The sequence below is a fragment of the Mus musculus genome, chromosome 4 (assembly GCF_000001635.26).
Source record: "Mus musculus strain C57BL/6J chromosome 4, GRCm38.p6 C57BL/6J".
In the NCBI taxonomy this organism is placed as follows: Eukaryota; Metazoa; Chordata; class Mammalia; order Rodentia; family Muridae; genus Mus; species Mus musculus.
The window spans coordinates 34024341-34050393 of record NC_000070.6 but is presented as its reverse complement, the minus strand read 5'-3'; the positions used below and the strand labels follow the sequence as shown (position 1 = coordinate 34050393).

At 39.2% G+C, this 26053-nt stretch overlaps 1 protein-coding gene across 2 annotated transcripts; it reads left to right on the top strand.

Annotated features, from left to right (window-relative positions):
• The first annotated feature begins 326 nt into the window (after nucleotides 1-326).
• Spaca1 (sperm acrosome associated 1) lies at nucleotides 327-25522 on the top strand. Of its 2 annotated transcripts, NM_001290443.1 has the most exons (8): nucleotides 329-635; nucleotides 6140-6196; nucleotides 8355-8456; nucleotides 9480-9586; nucleotides 11013-11148; nucleotides 21209-21329; nucleotides 21840-21911; nucleotides 25248-25522. In NM_001290443.1, the coding sequence occupies exons 1-8, from the start codon at nucleotides 398-400 to the stop codon at nucleotides 25285-25287; spliced, it is 873 nt and encodes a 290-aa protein (NP_001277372.1). In that variant the 5' UTR covers nucleotides 329-397; the 3' UTR covers nucleotides 25288-25522. The 2 variants fall into 2 exon arrangements, with proteins under 2 accessions (NP_080569.1, NP_001277372.1); NM_026293.3 differs by lacking the exon at nucleotides 25248-25522 and having other exon boundaries at nucleotides 327-635; nucleotides 21840-22080.
• The last annotated feature ends 531 nt before the right edge of the window (nucleotides 25523-26053 follow it).

Sequence of the window (26053 nt, the reverse complement as noted above, 5' to 3'; positions counted from 1 at the left end):
ATGTTAAGAATAGGGAATTTTAGGCCAGGGGATTAACAAAACAGTTAACCCAAGCAACTGACATCAGGTACAGGTGGCTTCAGCAAAGGGGGCAAGGGTGACCTTCCAACATGCTAGTTCAGGAAGAGAGGGCAGACCAGAAAGGGCACCGGAAGTCCCGCCCTTGTCCTACCCCCTCCCTTCCCCCCCTTCCCGCCCACATGAGTTCCTGTTGTCCCCTCCAGCGCCCTGGCTGTTGAAGTCTGGGCTTCGAATGGGGTGACGCGCGGTGACGCCTCAATGGTTACCAGACACGGTGGGGTTCGCAGCGCAGCGCCTTCTGGCCACTGTTCGAAGCAGCCTCTCCTCCAGAGCCGGGGCTGCGACTGTGCTTTGGGCGGCCGTGAGGCCGAGAAGCATGCGCGCCAGGGGCGCAGGCTGCCCCGCTGGGCTGCTGGCCGTCGGATGGCTGATCCTGGTGGGCCTGCAGGCCTCGCAGGCATCGAATGTCACCTCCAGCGGCGGAGGCGTCCAGGAACCCGCTGTGGCCCGCGAGGGCGAGAGCGAGAGCGAGAGCGAGAGTGAGGAGGAGGCTGAGAACGAAGGCGAAGTGCCCGAGTCCGAAACCACAGCCGAGGCCGATGCCGAGGAAGAGGGTGAGGGCAGTGGCTCCTTGGGCACGGAGGCCCCTGAAGAGGCCAGAAGCCCATCCTTTTGTAGAAAAGAATTACCTGTGCCATCTTCTGTAGAGTTTTCTGGCATTCACATCAGACCCATGTTTACCCACTTTGTGCATTTTAAGGCCTGTAAAAACAAGGTGCTAATGCCGAAGGCTCTGGGAAAATAAGCGCAAATTAGAAATTGCTACAGAAATATTTTAGTTTTTCTTTGCAGAAGGAAACAACATTTTAAAGAAAGGAAGCAACCCCTCACTATGGGGAATCGTGTGTGTGTGTGTGTGTGTGTGTGTGTGTGTGTGTGTGTGTGTTTACTCTGCAGTCATCTTCCCATAGTAGGTGGGTGGTGGCTCTATTTTTCAAGGTCCACAATGGTTGACATCCTTGTCCCTTCCTGTCCTTGATAGGGGAACTCAAGGGAAGTCAGATTCCTTTTTACTGTGACACTCGTAAATGATATGCTGACAAAATTGTCTCAGTGTCCCCATAATCTTGGTGGAGCCCTCAGCACCCTAACAGCAGGCAGTTCAGTGTTTATCCTTCAAAGGATAATGGCATCAGAAAACAAAAGGACCCAAATAAAGACATTGTTAGATTATGTGTTAACAAACCCGTGTTTGGTTCCATAAACCTGGCTTATTCTCCTAGCTCATTAAACAAGAGAACCTTATAAGCAGTTGTACATATTCCTGAGTAACTCTCATGGCAATGGCAATTTGGCAGACTTTTGAAGGAGGATGGTTCCCTACCCGCAACAATGACCCAGCTGACATTGTCTCTATGTCTTTTGTCTTTCTCATCTCTTCTCAATCTGTACATATAGTGTGACTGATCACAGATAGTGACTCTCAGCATCAGAGAGAAATTGAGGTCGTTGGGGATCCTGCCTTGGCAACATTACAGAGATCTTGAAGAACTCCCTGACTTTGGAAACATGAGGAAGAAAGGTCTACAGAAGAGACTGTCCTAAGCATTGCTTCTGTTCTTTGAACAGTTTTAGTATTAAACTGATCAAAGGAAAACTGGAGCTGTAAAGTGCTAAGTAATGCTTGGGTCATCCTCTAGGAATGGATGTGTAATCCTTTGCAATCAAATTCAAAAGTTAAATGCACATATTCTTTTAGTTCTTCAGTTTCTACATCAGTGGACTTCTGAGAATTCATGCATCCTCTGAAATTGTAGATATACCATGTCATGCCTTCGTGCTTTTGGCTGGAGAGTTTAAAACTGGAAGCAGTTCAATACACATGAACTCTGCAGCTCTTTGGGAAATTTGCATGATCCTTGTAGCCCTGGTGGACCTGTTAAAAATTGACATCATCAACTATCTAGTATATATTTTTTTTTCCTTTTCTTTCTTTTTACTTTTAAGTTGGCTTCAAGTTGTTTACAAAAATAAAGGGTAGCAGAAAAAAAGGGTAGGAAGCTTTCATAAAAATTTCAGTCTTCTAATCCCCCTAATTTTTGTATGTCCTACCTTTGAAGCACTCAAAACTGGGCAAATAATTTGGATGCACCTAAATTCTCAACTGTTATGCATAAAATTGGAATGTACCCATCATGTAAATTCAATACCACCATCCCTAATAGAGTTTAGTTCATCATTATTGTGGTTCTTTTACACTATTGTCGAAACACAATACTTACAAAAAATATGAAAGGATGCTTTTCTTTGGAGAAAATACCATTTTGCTGCATAGTTGCAAAGCATTTTCATTTTTAGATTTGTAAACAATTGGAAGATTAGTCAATGCGCTTTAATCATGTCAACATCATCTATTTTCTTTTGAGTCCCACATAGAGATGTACTGTCAAATCTTATCAAGTTAATTTGATGTATGAACATGAAAAAGGAAGTAGAACTGTCCCTTGTGCTTTTAGAAAAGCAAGAGGGTTCAAGTTTTATAGCAGAATATTTTAGGAGAAAACGCTTTCTCTTGGAAGATGTAGCATGTGTCTTCTTCATCTTTAGAAACTCCATATCTGCTTAAGTTAGAGAAAATCCAGGCTATTCATCCAAGATGCCGTGTATCACTGAGGTTCTGATTATATAATTAACTAGACTTTTACCACTTACATTGCTGTCTCTCTCCATTATTCAGTCTGTTAATTTCGAAAGGTTTTACCTGTTCATTTTCCCCTCAGCCATGATCAAGCAGGAACAAAAGGTACAGAACAGGGAAAAAAAAAAACCAAACACTTTTCAAACTTTAACTTTGTTCCTTTCTGGTGAACTCTACTGACCGTTCCCTAGAAACAGACTACTTGGGGGTCTGTCTAGACTGCCCCACATTCCTGGAAGATAGTCAGGCAGTGAGGGGAAGAAGATGGGCAGAGATGTTCACTTCTTAGCTTTGCTTTATTTCATAATTGCTTGTCTCTCTAGGCAATCCCAGTCAGTCTTCAATTTGATCATTTTAGTTTTTTAAACATAGTTGGAAATACCTGATGACTAATGATGAAATAACAGGGCTTCCAGATAAAAGGAAGCAGAGTAGGTTAGATCAATTTAGCTTCTCCTTTATGTGCTTTATAAACACTCTGTGTCAATATGCTCTTAGGCTTATTAAAGGGTCCCATAGACATATGTAGTAAATTATAAAATGAGTTTCACTCTATAAAAATATAACTGTGCTTGCGCCTGGTGGCACAGGTCTGTATACCAGCTATTTTAGTGTCTGGGGCAGGAATATTGTAAATTGAAGGTCAGCTTGGCATGCAAAGTGAATTCAAAGCCATCCTATATAACATAATGAAACCTTTCTTAAAAGCAAAATGAGAAGTAGGGGCAAAGCTACAGCTCAGGTTAGAATACTGACCTAGCATTGAGACTCCAGGTTCATGCCCAGTAGTGCAATAAAAAGAAAGTAAAAAATATGTCCTTCAGTTGAAGAAAGGATAAAAGCCCTGGGATAGCAACCTTACAAGCCTCCTCTCCTCAAAGCAACCGTTTGAGGGTTCCGGTTTCACCATGATGAGTGCCAGCAGTCACATTGTGCAGTAGAATGCTTACCTGCAGGCTGTGGACCAGGCTCCAGGAGGCTTTAGGAATCCTTGCTACAATCTTGCCTCTTTCTAACTCACTGCTGAGGTTATTGGTGGTTTTTACTTGTTCTTCTCTCATGACAGCTGCACATAGGAATTTTGGAGAGTTGAGATTTCAACCTCTAGGACTTTAATTTCATCTGAGGTTTCATTTGGTTAGATTCGGCTGATCTTCAACCCTGCCCCTTTCGCATGCAAATGTATCATCAGGCATAGTTTCAGGACCCTGGTTTCAGTCTGTGTGTTACCCAAGTTCTTTTTACAGGTTATCAATAACATGTTGAGGAAGACACAGGCCTTTGACACATCATTCCTTTTACATTGACACCAACCAATTAACTAGCATTGGTGGCTCTTACCGTTTTCTCACTTGCTACATTGTTATAGAATGGGAATGTAGACAAATGCCAGGTGAAGCCCATATGTGTAGCATTCTCCTGAGTTACCCTTGTAGGATTTCTAATTTTTAAATGAACACTCATCAAAAAATATGAAAGTTGAAAGAATCTTTGGATATTGTCTGGCTCCATCTCCTTGTCCTTTTCTCCCTCTGAGGAAACTCAAGTAAGAAGGAACTTTGTATTTTCCCAGGGTAACATAGGTAGTGAATAATAGAACTGACTGACAGATGGTTGTTGATGGTCGGAAGTCATTCTCTTATATAGGATCTTATGCCCAGAGTCCAGTTTTTACCTTATGCCTCAGTATGCCAACCAGAAGTTTTCAGGCATTCCAAGTATTAAAATGTCAATTCAAATTGATCATCGTGATAGTTTAAATCATTTAACAAAGTCAATGTTAATTTAATTACACATATCAAATGCCTGCTCTGGATTCACAGTACTGTATTTGATGCTAGCAAATACAGGACAGAGTGAAAAGCCTGTGAAACTTAATGTTTTACAGTATTGAAAACAGGAAAAATTAGGAATCTGAAATTAATAACTACAAAATGAGTGTGAACTGGGTTTACTATTGTGTCTTCAGTGGATACACAGTCCTGAGCAATTTATGCCTTGCTTTCATAATCTATTCAGTGTTAACTATCAAGTGAGATAGGCTTTGCAGTTTTGTTTTGTTTTGTTTTCTTTTGTTTTGTTTTGTTTTTTCAAGACAGGGTTTCTCTGTGTAGCCCTGGCTGTCCTGGAACTCACTCTGTAGACCAGGCTGGCCTCAAACTCAGAAATCCGCCTGACTCTGCCTCCTGAGTGCTAGGATTAAAGGCGTGCGCCACCATGCCCGGCAGCTTTGCAGTTTTTACAAAGGATTAATTGGGTCTGACAGACTTAAATTGCTTCACTCAAATTCAAGCAGCTAATAAGTGGTAGAAGCTGCATTTTGGACTTCAAGTTGGATATGCTTTCTGTTTGTTGCCTGAAGAACCAGTGCTTTTTAACATTCTCCTTTAGCAGCCTGTTGTATATATTTTTTTATGTTGAGATTTGAGTCTTAATTTGTGTTTTTAAAGTCTTGGTTACATCTGTAACTATAGGAACTCATGGTAAACTTAAGAATGGTTAGGAAAAATGGAAATGTCCTAGCATGGTAGCTCATTCCTGGAATCCTAGAGAAGCTGAGACAAGAGGATCACTTTGTTCAAGGCCAGCTGTGCTAGGTAACAAGATTCCACGCCCAAAACACCACAAAAGGAAAGTAAATGTGATTTAGAACCAAGACAACTGCAGTTCTCAAATAATTATATATTCAAATAATTACACATGCATACATACACACATACCTATACTATATATTATATATGTGTATGTGTATATATGTGTGTATACATATGTATATATGTGTATATGTATATATCCATACACACACATATATATATAAATATATATACATATATATGTTTTATATATATATATATATATACAATCTCAATACTAAATAAAGCATTGTAGATTGGAATATTAGAAACATAAAAATTTGCCATCTAAACCTGCAAAATGAATGAAATTTATTTGTTTATAATTTTAGAGCATACTTGATGTGAGGACTTATGTGGAGATATAAATTGTTCTGTATTACAATTTATTTTTTCCTTCTTTATAGAAAATAGAGAAGGATATGTTTCCTAAGGTCAAAGACTGTTGTGTGTATATTTTGTTACACTTTTTCAGTTGGATTTTAATTCACTGTGTATTAGCTAGTCAAGAAGAAAAGCTTTGTGTTATATATATGAGATTCAAAAGCAAATGTAGTTATTTCTAACTTAATGAGTGCTCTTAAAGGTTTAGGATTCATTTGATTTAGAATGGTGATATCTATATTTATGCAAGGAGCAACTTTGCTTTCCTGGTTTTAGTAGAACATTTAAAAAAAAAATCTGTTGACCATAGGACAATTACTCGACCCCTTTGCCTCACAAATAAGACGCTTCTCACTTCTAAAATTTTCATATGACTAAATAATGTTTTTAACTTTATTTTTAGTTCAGAACAGAACAATAGTCAAAGAAGTAGAATTCGGAATGTGCACAGTCACGTGTGGTAAGTAGCACAGACCAAAGGAGCAGTAAATGCTGACCTGCAAGGTTAAATGCCAAGTATTTGTAATTTCTGTACTTCTTATACGTTCCTCCCCTCTCACTGCTTTCTATGCCTACTATAATTTTACACACAACACTTAAGTATTTGCTTTAAAGGGCGTATTTTAGGTTTGAGGTACTTTTGCATAGAAACTAGCATCACTAAACTAAAATTCTGCTTCACAGATGTTCAAAGATGGGAGATCTTCAGTGGATCTAGCAGATGCATTCCCACACTATTTTGGCAACCTCGCCAAGAAATAGGCTTATTTGTAATAGACAATTACTAATACTCTGGTTCTCTAGCTTGTAAGTCATATTTTGGAGAAAGGAGGTGTTATTTTGTGAGATGAGTAATGGTGAAGGAACATGACACTGTCTATTCCATAAATAGAAAATTTAAACAAAATATCATATGTAGGATTGGGATCCAGGCTACATGTTCTATATAGACCACTGGTTCTCAAACAGCTACCCTAAATGTGTTAGAGCAGACGGTTGGGCTGACCGAGTTCCTAACAACCTAGGAGTGTGGCTAGGTGTAAGAGTCTGAAGTTTGGATCAGTTCACAGGGAAGCTGCTCGTGGTAATGTTGGAAGTCCTCTGGGTTCTATACCCATTGCCTGGAATCGGCATGATGAGAAGACAGTAGATGGTTAACAAATGAAATTGTTTCTCCTCAGAAGAATCAAACTCACAACCGAGATGAGATTCTAGTCTGTACATATCTACATCAGGCTCCTTTCTAGGTGAAATATTTGGTAAAATAATTACCAAAACTGACAGGTTTTTTTAAAATGTGTGTGCTAAAAATATGCATAACATGAAATGTTCTGTTTACCCACTTTCTGGTAAACAACTCAATGGCCCGAATGTTTCCACATCAGCACTATCTGGAGAATATTTTCAGTACCCCAAGCGAAACCCCCATTCCCAGCAGGCAGCGGCTTTCCATACACACCCCCCCCTCTTTGTTCCTGGCAGGCATTTTTTTCTAATGCAGTTTAAAACAGAGTTCTGGTCGTAGCTTTGTAGTGATAATTAAAATGACAGTAATTGTTATAAAACAGCCCAAGTTCTCAGTTGTAATTTACCTGTTTCGTTGTTGCTGCTGCTTGAGAATTTTCCACAGCAGAGTGGTTTTTACAACTTTAGTAATCTTTCGGCTTTCCTTCTCATGGTCTTGTGGAGTCAGTCCACTTCCTTAACCCTCAGAGGGGTGGCATTACCAAGGAGCTTGTTAGAAACGTAGGTTTCAGACATTTTCAAGACGGGGCTCACATGTTTATAAAGCTCTCTGGATGACTTGTATGCATGGACTCATACATTTGTAAGCCACCTGTCATCTTCAGCCTTTCCTTTCTGTAAACTGAGCTTATGATTAACACCTTGTTAGGGGCTAAAGAGGGGGCTCTAGCAGACCAGAAGATGAAGTTAGACTGCCCAGACTACTGCATTGTTCATTACAGGATGGAACTAGAAACCACTGACTCTAGGATCAGCTAGTAACTGTTTGATTTCTTGTTAAAGTATGTGACAGTTTCAGAAGGAGTGTCTTGCTGGTGTGCTTAATAGTTTATCCCATCTATACTTAATACAGAGACTTTGTCAATACAGCTATTAAAAAGCAGCATGTAAAATATGATTTTGGAATTTTTCTCAGAAGCTTAAACCCCAACTCTGAAAATTTCCATGATCAGATAAATGTTTGTAAACCTATGTATTATTTCAAATGTGATTTTATTGGCTTTAGGAAGCATATTTTATGTACTCTAAAAAGGAAAAAAAAGCTATCAGTTTAAAACATGCATTTATAAATAAGTTTTGACTTCAAAAATAATGTACATGTGAGCATAGAATCCTTTTTCTGATGGAAATAGCAACCATGCATCTTATGAGACATTCTTGAGGAAATACCGTTTTAGGAAATCAGTGGAGCAGGGAGTCTACAGAAATCTATGTGTGTTGTCATCTTGAACTTGGGGACTTAATTTTTAAAATTAAGAGAACATTCTCAAAACAAAAAAAAAATTTAACTAAAGAAAGTACAGACCAGAATGGGAGGGAAGATCCATGGCAGTTACTTTTATGTGAACATTTGCTCATTTCTTTAACTAAAGGTGTTGGTATCAGAGAAGTAATTTTAACCAATGGATGCCCTGGAGGTGAATCCAAGTGTGTTGTTCGTGTGGAAGAATGCCGTGGACCTGTTGATTGTGGCTGTAAGTTGAATCCATATGTGCTGAAGGAGGGTTTGTGCTGGGAAAGGACCTTTAACCTCAACCAGTACTGAGTACAGGGAGACTCATCAACTGATAAAAAGAAATAATAAAAAATTAAATTCCCCATGTCTAGACAATCAGAGCTCTAAGTAGCCCTGCTTTTGATTTACATTTCAGTGATGTATAGACTGTGATATGCTGCTGTTTCACTGGGCCTGGGGTCTGTATTTGAGCCTGCCCTGAAGTGGAACACTTTTGATGCTATGGCCATGACATTTTATCTGTAGATTGGTTGACCTTAAACTCGGAACTTGGAGCTGTTCGTTTCGTATCGGGCATTTCTGACATTTAAACTTGTTTAATGAGGTTTTGTAACCCTAAATTAGAAGCCACGGGCAGATCTCCAGGTTCAAAGTAACATATCACTAAGTTGAATGCCTTTTCCTTTGCCACATTGTCCTGTATCCACATGAAAAGCTCTGGTGTCTGCTCTCCTGCTTCTTTTGGTGATGCCTCTATAATCAGACTCCCAATTAGAAGATTCAGTGTCTTCAGCATCCAGTTGGTTTCTGCATCTGAGGATGACTTTTTACAGCAGTGTTGCATACAAGAAAGGGTCCTCAGGCAGTGTAACGTTTTCCTTACAGTAAAACTATTTGCCACTGTAGGGACATAGGATTTGAGACCTGGATTCTAACCTGGCTTTTGTTATCTTCTCTGGGATCATCAGTAGATTCCATCATAACTTTGGATCTGTTTATTCAACTGGAAAAATTAGAAAGTTAGATTTTCAGAGCCAGTCTCTCATATTATGTACACACACACACACACGCACAGAGAGAGAGAGAGAGAGAGAGAGAGAGAGATGTGTATTATAGTATGCTCAGTGTCTTGATAGTGTTATGTCTCCTGATCCTTGGTTACTGATATAATTAAAATTGTTTACTTAGAAAAAGAGTATGGCCAGATAAAGCAGTTCTATGCCCAGTGGTATTGTCGATTTTTTTTTCTTCTTTTTTTCAGGGGGTAAACCAATTTCTGAAAATCTTGATAGTGCTAGACTATCATGTGTTCATATATCTCCTGAAAATCGTTTCAAATATGTATGGAAGCTTCTAAAGCCAGACCAAGTGAGTATTCTGTGTATAAATAATCCCATATTTATAGTGGCTGATAATATTTGGCACCCAGCACTGATGTTTTAAGAAAGCAATTTGAAAAATGGAGTTAAAATCATACAACGTTATTATACGATTGGAATTTGATTTTTTTTGTCAGACTAAAAGTACATATATCTTAAGGTCATCTATAATCATAACTTAAATTCACACAGTTTATGATATATTCTGTTTTGGAATCAAGATTCTTATTGGGTTATATAGGTATGGCATGATAAATAATAGATAACATTAATTAAAGGTGTTTTAAATGCCAGATCAATGAGTGTTAGCGCTCACTTACACAACATATAACAACTCTATAGACTTAAATATAAATTGTGTTGTTTTACAGATGAGTAATTATCGTATAGAAAGTGTCTTAGTTTGCTTTTCTGTTGCTGTGATAAAACACTGATCAAAACCAACTTAGGGAGGAAATAGTTACTGAAACTGTCTTAGTCAGAGTTTCTATTCCTGCACAAATATCATGACCAAGAAGCAAGTTAGGGAAGAAAGCGTTTATTCATTTAGCTTACACTTCCACATTGCTGTTCATCATCAAAGGAAGTCAGGACTGGAACTCAAGCAGGTCAGGAAGCAGGAGCTGATACAGAGGCCATGGAGGGATGTTCCTTACTGGCTTGCTTCCCCTGGCTTGCTCAGCCTGCTCTCTTATAGAACCCAAGACTACCAGCCCAGAGATGGCACCATGCACAAGGGGATTTCCTCACTTGATCACTAATTGAGAAAATGTCTTACAGCTGAATCTCAAGGAGGCATTTTCTCAACTGCAGCTCCTTTCTCTGTGATAATTATAGTTTTGTCAAACTGACACAAAACCAGCCAGTACAGAAGCTTACAATTCCAAGTAACACTTCAACACTGAGAGAAATCCGAGGAACCCGAGGAAGAACCATTAATACTTTCTCTACATGACTAACTCAGCCCACTTTCTTATACATCCCAAGACCACCTGCCCACAGTGACTCCACGCACATTGGTCTGGACCCTCTCACATCAGTCATTCGTCAAGAAAATGTCCCTAGAGACTTGCCAACAGTTCAGTTAGATAGAGGCATTTTCTCAATTGACATTTTTTCTTGCCCGATGACCCTAGCTGTGTCCAGTTGACAAACACTAACTAGCACAGAAAGTACTGTCCATAGTCAACGGGTTGGGATTTGAAGTCTAGAGAATCTGATTCTAAATCATATATGTATAATTAATCACAGACTAGGATAAGAGCATGAGCAACTCTCCTTTTGTTAGAGTGCTTCCTTCCCTTGGCAACCTATTGTGTTTGCTAATGATCTAGCAAGTCCTACTTGTCTTTCACTGTCTTGGTTGGCATTTAAGTGAACCCAGTTAAGACCATTCATACTTTCTTCTTTAATAGCAACCTGTTATACTGACAAATGACTCAGCAGTCTTGGAAATAACGAGAGAAATTCGTCCTCTGGCTTTTGAATGTGACACCTTGGATAATAATGAAATGGTGGCATCTGTTAAATTCACCGTCTATACAACAAATGGTGAGTATCCAGTAGTGTTTTGCTTTGATTATACCCCAAACTTACATCCCAAACTCCATGAATATCAAAACTCCCTAAAGGGCTTTTTAAAACACAGATCTCTAGCAACACCACACTAGAGCTTCTGACTTAGTAGACCAATATGGATCTGGCACATAAATTACAGGAAGCTGTTCTTTTAAAAACCCAGTCCTGGAGCTAGAGATGGCTCAGCTAAGGGCACTGGCTGCTCTTCCATAGGTCCTGAGTACAATTTCCAGTACTCACATGGCAGCTCACAACAGTCTTTAATAGGATGCAATGCTCTCTTCTGGTGTACAGACCTACATGCAAACAAAGCACTCATATACATCAGTAAATGAATCTTTAAGCAAAAGAGTTCATCATTAAAAAAAAATAAAGCCTAGACCTTCAACTTGAAATATACTAGTGCTTTATTTCTACTATGAAAATGAACATACACAAATGGATTATCATGTATGGTTACAGAAGAAAATATAATTAAGACTTAAAAAATCAGAGCACTTCTTTTTAGAGTTATCCATTTGAAGTCTCTCTCTCTCTCTCTCTTTCTCCCCCCCCCCTGTGTGTGTGTGTGTGTGTGTGTGTGTGTGTGTGTGTGTGTGTGTGTGTATTGAGATAGGGTTTCTCTAGGTAGCCCTGACTATTCTGGAATTCACCAGACAAGGCTGCCTTTGAACTCATCTGCTTGTCTCTGCTTCCTAAGTGCTGGTGTTAAAGGTGTGATGTGCTATCATGGCTGGCTTTAAATTATGTTTTTGATAATGCAGTGTTAAAGTTCTTGCTCTAGCTTTGAACATGACTTTGAGTACTAGAAATTGTTTTTTTTCCCGTGAAATGTAAAATTGTAAAATATGTAATGTTCATTAAGTTTAACCTATGACATCTTCTATTTCCTCTGAATTAGTTCCTCTTAACCATCTTTAATGTTCTCTTTGTTGGTAAGAGTATTTGGTTACAAGTTCTTATGAGAACTCATTTGTGTTTGGATTCTCTAGAGAGCAGAAGTGGTAGCCTAAGTATTAGAGGGATTTATTAGAGTGCTTTCCAGACTGTGGTTCAGATAGCCCAACAATGGCAGTGTCCCTGTGGAAGACCAAGAATCCATTAGTTGTTCAGCCCATGAGGCTTGATTCCTCAGCTGATCGTCCAACTAAATTGGAGTCTTAAAGAAATAGGTTCTAATACCAGAAAAGCCATGCCTCAGCATCAGGCTAGATGAAGCTGACAGCAAGAGTGAGGACAAGCAGGCAAAAGAGTCCTTCTCCCATGTCATTTTATGTAGCCTGACACCAAGAAAACTCTCTCATAGCTGTGCTCACCTGCTTGGCTTTTAGTTGACTTCGGATGTAGTCAAGATGAGATCCAAATTAGCCACTATATCACTAAATATTCTAGAACTCTGATTCCCAGAGACGTTTCTTCTAGAAGTGGTAGGTAAGTGGTACTCTTGAAGGGAGCATGTGCATTTCCTGAAGCTAATTCCAGTCTAAAAAGTTTTTCTTGCAATCTGGAAACCATGCTCTGCAGTGCCCTTTATTAAAATGAAAATCAGCTCCAAAGGGTTTTTTAGAGAGCTATCTCTTGTGAGGCTATGCCAGTGTCTGGCAAATACAGAAGCAGATACTCACAGTTAGCTATTGGATGGAACACAGGACCCCCAATGGAGGAGCTAAAGGGGTCTGCAACCCTATAGAAGGAAGAACAATATGAACTAACCAACACCCTCAGAGCTCATGTCTCTAGCTGCATATGGAGCAGAGGATGGCCTAGTTGGCCATCAATGGGAGGAGAGGTCCTTGGCCTTGGGAAGACCATATGCCCCAATACAGGGGAATGCCAGGACCAGGAAGCAGGAGTGGGTGGATTGGGGAGCAGAGCTGGGGGAGGGTATAGGGGGCTTTTAAAATAGCACTTGAAAAGTAAATGAAGAAAATGTCCAATAAAAATAAAATAGAAAAATAAATGTTTACTAGTTACACTTTCTTTTTTTAATTTTAATTTTTTATTAGGTATTTTTCTCATTTACGTTTCCCATGCTATCCCAAAAGTCCCCCATACCCTTCCCCCCACTCCCCTACCCACCCACTCCCACTTTTTGGCCCTGGCGTTTCCCTGTACTAAGGCATATAAAGTTTGCAAGACCAATGGGCCTCTCTTACCACTGATGGCCGACTAGGCCATCGTCTGATACATATACAGCTAGAGACAGGAGCTCCGGGTGGGTACTGGTTAGTTCATATTGTTCCACCTATAGGGTTGCAGATCCCTTTAGATTCTTGGGTACTTTCTCTAGCTCCTCCATTGGGGGCCCTGTGATCCATCCAATAGCTGACTGTGAGCATCCACTTCTGTGTTTGCTAGGCCCCGGCATAGTCTCACAAGAGACAGCTACATCTGGGTCCTTTCGATAAAATCTTGCTAGTGTATGCAAAGGTGTTAGCACTTGGAGGCTGATTATGGGATGGATCCCCACATATGTCAGTCTCTAGATGATCCATCCTTTCGTCTAAGCTCCGAAATGTGTCTCTGTAACACCTTCCGTGGGTGTTTTGTTCCCAATTCTAAGAAGGGGCAAAGTGTCCACACTTTGGTCTTCGTTCTTCTTGAGTTTCATGTGTTTTGCAAATGGTATCTTATATCTTGGGTATTCTAAGTTTCTGGGCTAATATCCACTTACCAGTCAGTACATATCATGTGAGTTCCTTTGTGATAGGGTTAACTTACACAGGATGATGCCCTCCAGGTCCATCCATTTGCCTAGGAATTTCATAAATTCATTCTTTTTAATAGCTGAGTAGTACTCCATTGTGTAAATGTACCACAATTTCTGTATCCATTCCTCTGTTGAGGGGCATCTGGGTTATTTGCAGCCTCTGGCTATGATAAATAAGGCTGCTATGAACATAGTGGAGCATGTGTCTTTCTTACCTGTTGGGACATCTTCTGGATACATGCCCAGGAGAGGTATTGCGGGATCCTCTGGTAGTACTATGTCCAGTTTTCTGAGGAAACTCCAGATTGATTTCCAGAGTGGTTGTAGAAGCATGCAATCCCACCAACAATGGAGGAGTGTTCCTCTTTCTGCAAATCCCTGCCAGCATCTGCTGTCACCTGAATTTTTGATCTTAGCCATTCTGACTGGTGTGAGATGGAATCTCAGGGTTGTTTTGATTTACATTTCCCTGATGATTAAGGATGTTGAACATTTTTTCAGGTGCTTCTCAGCCATTCGGTATTCCTCAGGTGAGAATTATTTGTTTAGCTCTGATCCCCATTTTTTAATAGGGTTATTTGATTTTCTGGAGTCCACCTTCTTGAGTTCTTTATATATAATGGATATTAGTCCCCTATCTGATTTAAGATAGGTAAAGATCATTTCCCAATCTGTTGGTGGCATTTTTTGTCTTATTGACAGTGTCTTTTACCTTGCAGAAGCTTTGGAGTTTCATGAGGTCCCATTTGTCAATTCTCAATCTTACAGCACAAGCCATTGCTGTTCTATTCAGGAATTTTTCCCATGTGCCCATATCTTCGAAGCTTTTCCCCACTTTCTCTTCTATAAGTTTCAGTGTCTCTGGTTTTATGTGGAGTTCCTTGATCCACTTAGATTTGACCTTAGTACAAGGAGATAGGAATGGATCAATTCTCATTCTTCTACATGATAAACGCCAGTTGTGCCAGCAGCATTTGTTGAAAATGCTGTCTTTTTTCCACTGGATGGTTTTAACTCCCTTGTCAAAGATCAAGTGACCATAGGTGTGTGTGTTCATTTCTGGGTCTTCAATTCTATTCCATTGGTCTACTTGTCTGTCGCTATACCATTACCATGCAGTTTTTATCACAATTGCTCTGTAGTACAGCTTTAGGTCAGGCATGGTGATTCCACCAGAGGTTCTTTTATCCTTGAGAAGAGTTTTTGCTATCCTAGGATTTTTGTTATTCCAGATGAATTTGCAGATTGCTCTTTCTAACTTGTTGAAGAATTGAGTTGGAATTTTGATGTGGATTGCATTGAATCTGTAGATTGCATTTGGCAAGATAGCCATTTTTACTATATTGATCCTGCCAATCAATGAGCATGGGAGATCTTTCCAACTTCTGAGATCTTCTTTAATTTCTTTCTTCAGAGACTTGAAGTTCTTATCATACAGATCTTTCACTTCCTTAGTTAGAGTCAGGCCAAGATATTTTATATTATTTTCGACTATTGAGAAGGGTGTTGTTTCCCTAATTTCTTTCTCAGCCTATTTATTCTTTGTGTAGAGAAAGACCATTGACTTGTTTGAGTTAATTTTATATCCAGCTACTTCACTGAAGCTGTTTATCAGGTTTAGGAGTTCTCTGGTGGAATTTTTAGGGTCACTTATATATACTATCAAATCATCTGCAAAAAGTGGTATTTTGACTTCTTCCTTTCCAATTTGTATCCCCTTGAACTCCTTTTGTTGTCTAATTGCTCTGGCTAGGACTTCAAGTACAATGTTGAATAGGTAGGGAAAAAGTGGGCAGCCTTGTCTAGCCTGATTTTAGTGGTATTGCTTCCAACTTCTCACCATTTACTTTGATGTTGGCTACTGGTTTGCTGTAGATTGCTTTCATCATGTTTAGGTATGGGCCTTGAATTCCTGATCTTTCCAAGACTTTTATCATGAATGGGTGTTGGATTTTGTGAAATGCTTTCTCAGCATCTAACGAGATGATCATGTGGTTTTTGTCTTTGTTTATATAATGGATTAAGTTGTTGGATTTCCGAATATTAAACCATCCCTGGACCCCTGGAATAAAACCTACTTGGTCAGGATGGATGATTGTTTTAATGTGTTCTTGGATTCGGGTAGCGAGAATTTTATTGAGTATTTTTGCATCATATTCATAAGGGAAATTGGTCTGAAGTTCTTTATCTTTGTTGGATCTGTCGTTTAGGTATCAGAGTAATTGTGGCTTCATAGAATGAATTGGGTAGAGTACCTTCTGCTTCTATTTTCTGGAATAGTTTGTGCAGAACTGGAATTAGATCTTCTTTGAAGGTCTGATAGAACTCTGCACTAAATCCAACTGGTCCTGGGCTTTTTTTGGTTGGGAGACTATTAATGAATGCTTCTATTTCTTTAGGGGATATAGGATTGTTTAAATTGTTAACCTGATCCTGATTTAACTTTGGTACCTGGTATCTGTCTAGAAATTTGTCCATTTCATCTAGGTATCCCAGTTTTGTTGAGTATAGCCTTTTGTAGAAAGATCTAATGGTGTTTTGGATTTCTGCAGGATCTGTTGTTATGTCTCCCTTTTCACTTCTGATTTTGTTAATTAGTATGCTGTCCCGTGCCCTCTAATGAGTCTGGCTAAGGGTTTATCTATCTTGTTGATTTTCTCAAAGAACCAGCTCCTCTTTTGGTTGATTCTTAGAGTAGTTCTTCTTGTTTCCGCTTGGTTGATTTTGCCCCTGAGTTTGATTATTTCCTGCCTTCTACTCCTCTTGGATGAATTTGCTTCCTTTTTTCTAGAGCTTTTAGGTGTGTTGTCAGGCTGCTAGTGTGTGCTCTCTCTAGTTTCTTTTTGGAGGCACTCAGAGCTATGAGTTTTCCTCTTAGAAAGGCTTTCATTGTGTCCCATAAGTTTGGGGAGGTTGTGGCTTCATTTTCATTAAACTCTAAAAAGTCTTTAATTTCTTTCTTTATTCCTTCCTTGGCCAAGGTATCATTGAGAAGAGTGTTGTTCAGTTTCCATGTGAATGTTGGCTTTCTACTATTTATGTTGTTTCTATTATTTATGTTTATATTGAAGATCAGACTTAGTCCATGGTGATCTGATAGGATGCATGGGACAATTTCAATATTTTTGTATCTGTTGAGGCCTGTTTTGTGACCAATTATATGTTCAATTTTGGAGAAGGTACCATGAGGTGCTGAGAAGAAGGTATATCCTTTTGTTTTAGGATAAAATTTTCTGTAGATATCTGTTACATCCATTTGTTTCATAACTTCTGTTAGTTTCACTGTGTCCCTGTTTAGTTTCTGTTTCCACGATCTGTCCATTGATGAAAGTGGTGTATTGAAGTCTCCCACTATTATTGTGTGAGGTGCAATGTGTGCTTTGAGCTTTACTAAAGCTTCTTTAATAAATGTGGCTGCCCTTGCATTTGGAGCATAGATATTCAGAATTGAGAGTTCCTCCTGGAGAATTTTACCTTTGATGAGTATGAAGTGTCCCTCCTTGTCTTTTTTGATAACTATGGGGTGGAAGTTGATTTTATCTGATATTAGAATGGCTACTCCAGCTTGTTTCTTCAGACCATTTGCTTGGAAAATTGTTTTCCAGCCTTTCACTCTGAGGTAGTGTCTTTTTCCCTGAGATGGGTTTCCTGTAAGCAGCAAAATGTTGGGTCCTGTTTGTGTAGCCACTCTGTTAGTCTATGTCTTTTTATTGGGGAATTGAGTCCATTGATATTAAGAGATATTAAGGAAAAGTAATTGTTCCTTCCTATTATTTTTGTTGTTAGAGTTGGCATTCTGTTCTTGTGGCTGTCTTCTTTTTGGTTTGTTGAAGGATTACTTTCTTGTTTTTTCTAGGGTGTGGTTCAGTCCTTGTATTTTTTTTTTTCTGTTTTTATCCTTTGAAGGGCTGGATTCGTGGTAAGATAATGTGTGAATTTGGTTTTGTTGTGAAATACTTTGGTTTCTCCATCTATGGTAATTGAGAGTTTTGCTGGGTATAGTAGCCTGGGCTGGCATTTGTGTTCTCTTAGTGTCTGTATAACATCTGTCCAGGATCTTCTGGCTTTCATAGTCTCTGGTGAAAAATCTGGTGTAATTCTGATAGGCCTGCGTTTATATGTTACTTGACATTTTTCCCTTACTGCTTTTAATATTCTATATTTAGTGCATTTGATGTTCTGATTATTATGTGTCGGGAGGAATTTCTTTTCTGGTCCAGTCTATTTGTTGTTCTGTAGGCTTCTTGTATGTTCATGGGCATCTCTTTTTTTAGGTTTGGGACGTTTTCTTCTATAGTTTTGTTGAAGATATTTGCTGGCCCTTCAGGTTGAAAATCTTCATTCTCATCTACTCCTATTATCCCTAGGTTTGGTCTTCTCATTGTGTCCTGGATTTCCTGGATGTTTTGAGTTAGGATCTTTTTGTATTTTCCATTTTCTTTGATTGCCATGCCGATGTTCTCTATGTAATCTTCTGCACCTGAGATTCTGTCTTCCAACTCTTGTATTCTGTTGCTGATGCTCGCATCTATGTTTCCAGATTTCTTTCTTAGGGTTTCTATCTCCAGCGTTACCTCACTTTGGGTTTTCTTTATTGTGTCTACTTCCCTTTTTAGGTCTAGTAAGGTTTTGTTCATTTCCATTACCTGTTTGGATGTGTTTTCCTGTTTTTTTTTAAGGACTTCTACCTGTTTGGTTGTTTTTGTGTTTTTCTTTAAGGACTTGTAACTCTTTAGCAGTGTTCTCCTGTATTTCTTTAAGTGAGTTATTAAAGTCCTTCTTGATGTCCTCTACCATCATCATGAGATATGCTTTTAAATCCGGGTCTAGCTTTTCGGGTGTGTTGTGTTGCCCAGGACTGGGTGAGTTGGGAGTGCTGCGTTCTGTTGATGGTGAGTGGTCTTGGTTTCTGTTAGTAAGATTCTAACGTTTGCGTTTTGCCATCTTTTAATCTCTGGAGTTATTTGTTATAGTTGTCTCTGGTTAGAGCTTGTTCCTCCGGCGATTATGTTAGCCTCTATCAGCAAGACCTGGGAGACTAGCTCTCCCCTGAGTTTTAGTGGTCAGAGCACTCTCTGCAGGCAAGCTCTCCTCTTGCAGGGAAGGTGCCCAGATATCTGGTGCTCGAATCTGCCTCCTGACAGAAGTTGTGCTCCACTCACCAGAGGTCCTAAGATCGCTTGGAGAGTCCTCTGTGGAACTTGGGGTGTCCGCGGACTCTGAACCCAAGGTCAACAGGGAGAAACCATGTTCCAGAGAGAGGGGGAGAGAGAGGAGGGGGAGAGGGAGGAGGGGCGGGAGGGAGGGAGGGAGGGATGGGGGAGGAGAGAGAGAGAGAGAGAGAGAGAGAGAGAGAGAGAGAGGAGATTCAGAGAGAGAGAGAGAGGAGATTCAGAGAGAGAGGAGATTCAGAGACAGAGAGAGAGAGAAAGAGAGAGAGAGAGAGAGAGAGAGAGAGAGGAGATTCAGAGACAGAGAGACAGAGACAGAGACAGAGAGAGGCAGAGAAGTGGTGGAGAGGAAAAAGAAAATTTCCCTTTCCCATTTGTTTCTTTCTCCTTCCTTTATCATGTTTCCATTCACAATTACTGATCACTGTCTTCCATAATTAGGCATTGTTTGAAGATTTAATTGTATGCCCCTAAGATATGTTGATCTCCGAAGTTTTCAGTACTTAGATTGTAAATATACAAAGAGGTCCATGAAGATGAAACTGTGACTGGTGTCCTAAAAAAGAGAACTTTGGAAAGGGGAGAGAGAACCAGAAGAAAGAGAGGGAGAGTTAAGCAAAGGGAAGGGCAGTAAAGGAAGAAGGAAGAGAAATGAGAGAGGCAGGGGTGGGGACAGGTACATGAAAACAAATCCAGCTCAGCTACCAAAACTGAGAAGGTAGCCCCAGACTCACTAGGCCCTACAATTCATTTTTAAATTATTTATAGCATCCAGAATATGAAATAAGTTTGTGCTGTTAAGTTACCCAATTTATGGTACTTTGTTTTGGTAATGATAAGCTGTGTTTATTTAAAACATTAAGCATTGAAATTCAAGTCATTTTTCATTATTTTAATTGCATTTAAGTTTTATTAGAAAAATTTAAGAGGAAATTCAGCTTTCTTAAGAAACTTAGATATGCAGGTGGTTTGTGTGGTCCTTGCAAGATGACTGCTCTTCAGGAATAAACATCTCTACACCCCTTACTCTCCATCCTCTCTTGGCTGATGTTGAGTGCTAGTGAGTGAAATCTAATGAATTTTGCATTTTCCTTCAGAACATACTCCTAAACATTATCTCTCTGTCTTAAAATCTTCCATTTCTACAAATCTGAAATCCTTGGTTGTTTTTCAGTCTGACATTATTGGAAGACAGATATAAATGCACCTTTGTGATTGTGCATAGGACTCGTTAAAGGGGGGGTCACAAAATTGCATTTGCACTATAAGAACAGCATTAAGAGGATAGGAACAAACCAGGAGATTGCCACACAGAGATCCTCACATAGTGGTACATAGTAAAATTAAAATGGTAAAATAGTCAAATCATAGTTTATACAGATAATTCGACCTCTCTGGTCTCTGGTTTACTTACCTGTATAACACAGTATTTACTCATATGCCCCTTTCAAAAATAATGGATTATTTTTGTGTGTTTTAGAATTTGGGGGAAAAAAGAACCTTTGGGAAGCTATCAATTTCACAAACTGTATCACTGATATATACTGCCCCCTCACCAGCCTATGGAATAGCGATGCTGGTACACATCTGCAAACTGGCTCTGCCCCCCTCAACAGCCTGACAACAGAAAGAGAACATCTGACTTATGAGTGTGTGTGAGAACAATGAGTGTCAACCCCAAGCTTATATGTTAAAAACTAGGGGTAAATCAGAATCCTAGGCATAAAATTTAGGTCAATGGTGTTTTAAGGAGGAAATGGAAGAACGTCTGCATGCCTTAGTAATAGGCTTCTTAGGTTTCTTAGACATGACTCAGAACAATCACCATAAAGTAACATTGACTAAATCATACTGAATCAAAATTTAAAACTTTGGCTTACTGAAATAATTCACTTGATAAATGACTAGACAGGCTGAAATCCCCAAAAAAAGTCCAAGAAATACAGCCAGGATAGTCTGTTTGAGAAAGTCCTCTTCCCAGCTTGTTAGCAAACTAAGTATATCCCTACCCTATTTCCAGCAATTACTCTTCTATTTATCTCAGAAAGTGAGATTATATCCACAAAATTACTTTAAAGGAACAGCTAATTTAGATAGTCATTCCCCACTTGTTTCTGATGGCATCCATCACTGGATGTTTCTCTACTTTTAGAACTGCAGATGAGAAGATCCAGCAGACCAGACACTGATGCAGTCTTAGTTTTCGTGCTGACCATAGGAGTCATTATCTGCATATTTGTGATCTTCGTATTGATTTTCATCATCATAAATTGGTAGGTGAAAGGCTGGGATGCGCTGTCACCTTAGACTGACATCTTCCTCAATCCCCACGCATTTGCAGTGAAACTCAGACCATTGCCCCACAGGGTCTCCTGTATGCATCCTGATGCTGTCCTTTCAGGCTACCCCATCTTGTATATGGATGCTTTTAAAAACAACATCATGATTTCTTCCCAGGCATGGGAGAGCTTTCAGATAAGCAGTTTATAATTTTACAAAGCAGCTGTTTAAAAAAAAATAGAAAAATGTGAATACCTTTTGCTGCTCTCACTACCTTAAAACTTGGTCATTGTAACCTCCCAATTCCCTTAAAGACAAACCCTGACTCTATGTGTGTTATACCTGACAAATCTGAGGCTTCATCAGTGACGGTGCAGCTGGTTTATTCCAAGTGGAATTAAAATTTTGAGTAAAAGGCACTTTTATAGAATGAAAATATAATCACGAACTTCATTTAGTTTAGTTTTTATTGTTTCAATGTTCCTATGTTTTTATCCCACCAGGGCGGCAGTGAAATCCTTCTGGGGGTCAAAAACTTCAGCAACTGAGATACAGTCCGAGCTGAGCTCTATGAGGTATAAAGATTCGACGTCTCTCGACCAGTCACCAACAGATATACCTGTACATGAAGATGACGCTTTAAGTGAATGGAATGAATGATGTATGGATGACATATGAGAAACCAGAGACCATTAGAGCATATCAGATTCATTATTATCAAAATAAAATATATATTGGAAATTTTTCAATGATCTTGAATTGACTCTGCCTCAGTGGTGGCAATGCAGTGTGGGGACAGCTGTACTCAGTTCAGCCCTGTGGTACAATTGTCATATTCCCTTTTAATAATTCTTGGTATTTACTGTTTCAGATAATGTCTTAGGGACACATAGATAAATGTATATACAAGTATTTTTTTATCTCTTTGCTCACTTGTGAGGTCGTTTACCTTTTCTCTCCTAAATAAGAAAAAGATAATACAGAAGTTGCCTTGGATAGTAAGCTTTCTTCCACTAGGGAGAACTAGAATGAACCACTTAGGTAATCATACTTTATAATCTGCAGGGCATGTAACATATAAAACATCATTTGTAAAACAGGAGGCAGTGATCATAATCAATAGTTGGTGACTGTGTGCCAAGCACTGCTCAAAGCAGTTTACATACATTAGATAACTGAATAGTATTTGTATAAAAGAAATACAGATAAAGGATTAGATAAGCATTTGGAGGTAGCTGGAGAAGGGCATGAGTTTGATAGAAACTGTGAGCTAGGGACTCATTGTGACCATGAGTGACCGTTGGACCACTGGACTCATGAGTGACCATTGACAAGTGCCCCATTGAGCTTAGTATGATGCAGGTGATAATAAAACACCATCATTTTGTGTTGGACCTCTCTGCAGCACAGTTCAGCCAGCCAGCAGACAGAGTAGGAAAGCATTAAGAATTATACTCAGCAGGCTTTTCTAGCAATCTTTTTAAAAATACATTTAGTTCATTTTGTTTAGATGGATTCGGTGGCAAGTTCATTGCTGTTATTTTAGGATTTTTGAGATATACTAGGAAGAAGTCATTATAAGTGGGTATTTATGGTGTACCTTGCTCTAACAAACAGAACAAATATAAAGTTAACCTATTTTATTTCTATTACACAGCAGTTTTATCTGAAAGAAGTAAGGATCAACTGGTTAGAACATTATTTTTATCTGTTGTGGGAATTCCATTGGAGACCTCAAGTGAAAAAAGATTGCTTACAACATAATCTTTTAAAAGAAAATTGTATAACACCTGCCTCAGACAGATCTTAAACACTCAGCCTTCCAGTTCTATTTCTGACTTATATGATCATACACTCTTTAATAAAGAGTCTAAAAACTACTACTCTTGAGTAGTAATTATATTAATCCTTTTTATTAAAGTCAGAATGGCAGTAGGTCTCATGTATCTGTCAGTGGACTCTCAAGTTTCATTATTGAACAAGGCTAGTGCGAAGTGTTGCTCATGGACCACATCTGACTGCCTACTTTCTACCAGGCATTTGCTAGGACAGTACTCACTTACTTTTTTTCATTGAATGGGGCAGAGTGCCCAGTTATGACCAGTAAGTCATCAGCCCAAATTCCAAATTTCTGGGTCATCCTGAGACTGGAACACTGACCTGGGAAAATATTCAGAACTCTGCGAGCATGGGTTACATTGAGAGAGGACTATGTGATACACAGTCTTTAATCAGCCAACAGTAGATACCATACACTATACCTCACTATTCTAAATCAACAAGCTTTACACGGTATTTGATACAGTAGTTAATACTAAAACTATTCTAATTGACATGTGTCTTCTTTAAAATAAGTTGAGGAACCTTCTTTACTAAGGACTTAACAAGCTCTCCAGTGAGGGCATTGGTGAGCTATTTCTCCAGTAATGGAACAAAACTAAAACAATGAACATATGTAGACAGTACTGTGCACTTTCAAAGCTGTCCTGATTGTCCTGCATGGGAGGAGCCAGGGGTCAGTGAGTGAGTCATTCATAATGTATCACACACAGCCAGTCAGCAGTGGGCATTGACAATGGTAGCACTTCACATACATCTGCAGCATTTAGGCTTCCTCCTGTGTTTTGGATGAAAAATGTCCCCAATAGGTTCATGGTGGAAGCAGTGTTTGGAGAGGTTGGGCTGTAAGGGTATGTAGACTTGCCCTACTTCCTCCTTGATGTACTATGAAGCTGAGATGTGATCAGCCAGCCAGCTTCCTGCTCCTGATACAATGCCTCCCCCACCATTGTGGACTAACCCTCTGGAGCTGAAAGCCCAAATAAACCCTTTCTTAGCCTGTTTTTGATCAGAGTGTTTTATCACAATATAAAAGTAAATACAATGGGTTTTTTGAGATCACCCTACTCCTGTAACTACTTTTAATAGGGGTTGGTACTGTCACCTTATAGTAAGTAATAGGGGTTGGTACTGTCACCTTATAGCAAGCTAATGCATAGATTGCAACGATGTAGTGATTAAGTCCAAGTCACCAATAATGCACTGGTGTTTCTTAAGGAAAGAAATAAAAGTGCTTCCCCTTGGAGTTGTGTAACCAAGAATGAGTCCAGACTTGAATTTTCTACTTCATGCTCCCTGTGTCTGCCATGCTCCGACTGTTGCGTGTCTCTGAATGTCTGTTGCATGTGCTTGAAGGCAGTCTTGTGAATGTTTGTCCCTATTTCTCTGTGTGTCTATCCCTGTGAGTGTCTGTCTGTTGGGTTAGCTGTTTGTCTTAAAGTGTGAGTGGTGCTTATATGTGCAAGTGGTTTGAACAGAGTAGGCAATATCTCACAGAGGAAGGAATAGAATATTTAAGGAATCCTGAAAAATTTTGTGAAGCAATGGTAGGTGAAGACTCATTTAAAAATCTTCATGAAGTCACTTTTGAAAAACAACCTTGGTTAAAAGAGAGAGAGGGGGCCTAGACAGAGGAAAGAGTGGGTCTGAATACTTTTGAGTCAGGAAGATGCATACTGTGTCTGGAGAGAGGCTAATGGGGCCAGAATACAGAAAGGAGAACAGGTTAGTGGAGGATGTGGCAGAGGCATGTGCAATCACACATGTATGTGACATTCATTATATATACATATTGAAAACATTGCGTGTAATACAAAATTGTATATTTCAATGCCTAAGAATACATGTCAAGGATTAAATCTCCAGAATACTTGCTATACCACAATTAGCCATGCCATTTTGGAATTTATTTCTATTGGTCTTTTAGCAAATTGCTGATCCTTACCTCAATATGGTAGTATATGCCTTGACCTAACCTGGGTTCTTTTAAGTCCTTCTAGAAATGCAAAGTCATTATCAGTGAGAACTTTGTTTTCTTCCATAATGATTCCTAATTCATTCTCTAATTGCAGGTGCGAACAAGACAAGGATATTGAGAGTTGCTCAGAATAGCCATGGTTGATGGAGATGCCTCTAGGTCAGCATTCAGTGATAAGGTGGTTGGTAGGCACAGGATGCGATTTTTCTATAATATGGACAATACATGGAATGAGGCGGATGATGCTGCTCATCCTGTAACGTCCGGCTTTCTTCTGTTCACACACCAAAAAAATGCTTTCAAATCAATCAAGTGGATCTTACATTTGTATCATGTGTTTTAAAATTAAAGTGATTTTTTTTTAATGTCGGATCTGTTTCATACTTTAACATGTTTCTTCAGTTATTTTTTGTTATTTTATGAAGGACTGCCATTTTGGAATTTATCACATTTTTCAGTAAAGTGATTCATCAGCTCTTTCAAAATAGCAGAAACAATTATGCAGTTATTTAGAAGGTTTATGCCATTTTATTATCATTTATTACGTGATCATTTGTATGAGAGAAAACTGGTTTTGACTGTCTCTGACTCTTGTTGAAGAGCCAAGTTAGATTCTTGTGCATGGTATGAGAAAAAAACTGTTTTGACTGTTTCTGACAATTGTAGAACGAAGTTAGATTTTGACCATCTAAATCATCACATCCTGCTCTGATTTGCTTCTTCACTGACTTCTCTCTCCAGTTCTGTACTTCAAGTGTGCCAGATGTTACCACCGACTCTGTTGCCCTTTCCTGCTGCTCAGATTGTTTATCACACTCCCCATTAGCTTAACTTCTCCCCCAAGCCTCCACATGACTTTGCATCTGCTAACTGCTTTTCTGTGTCCGCCTGAAGCCCCCA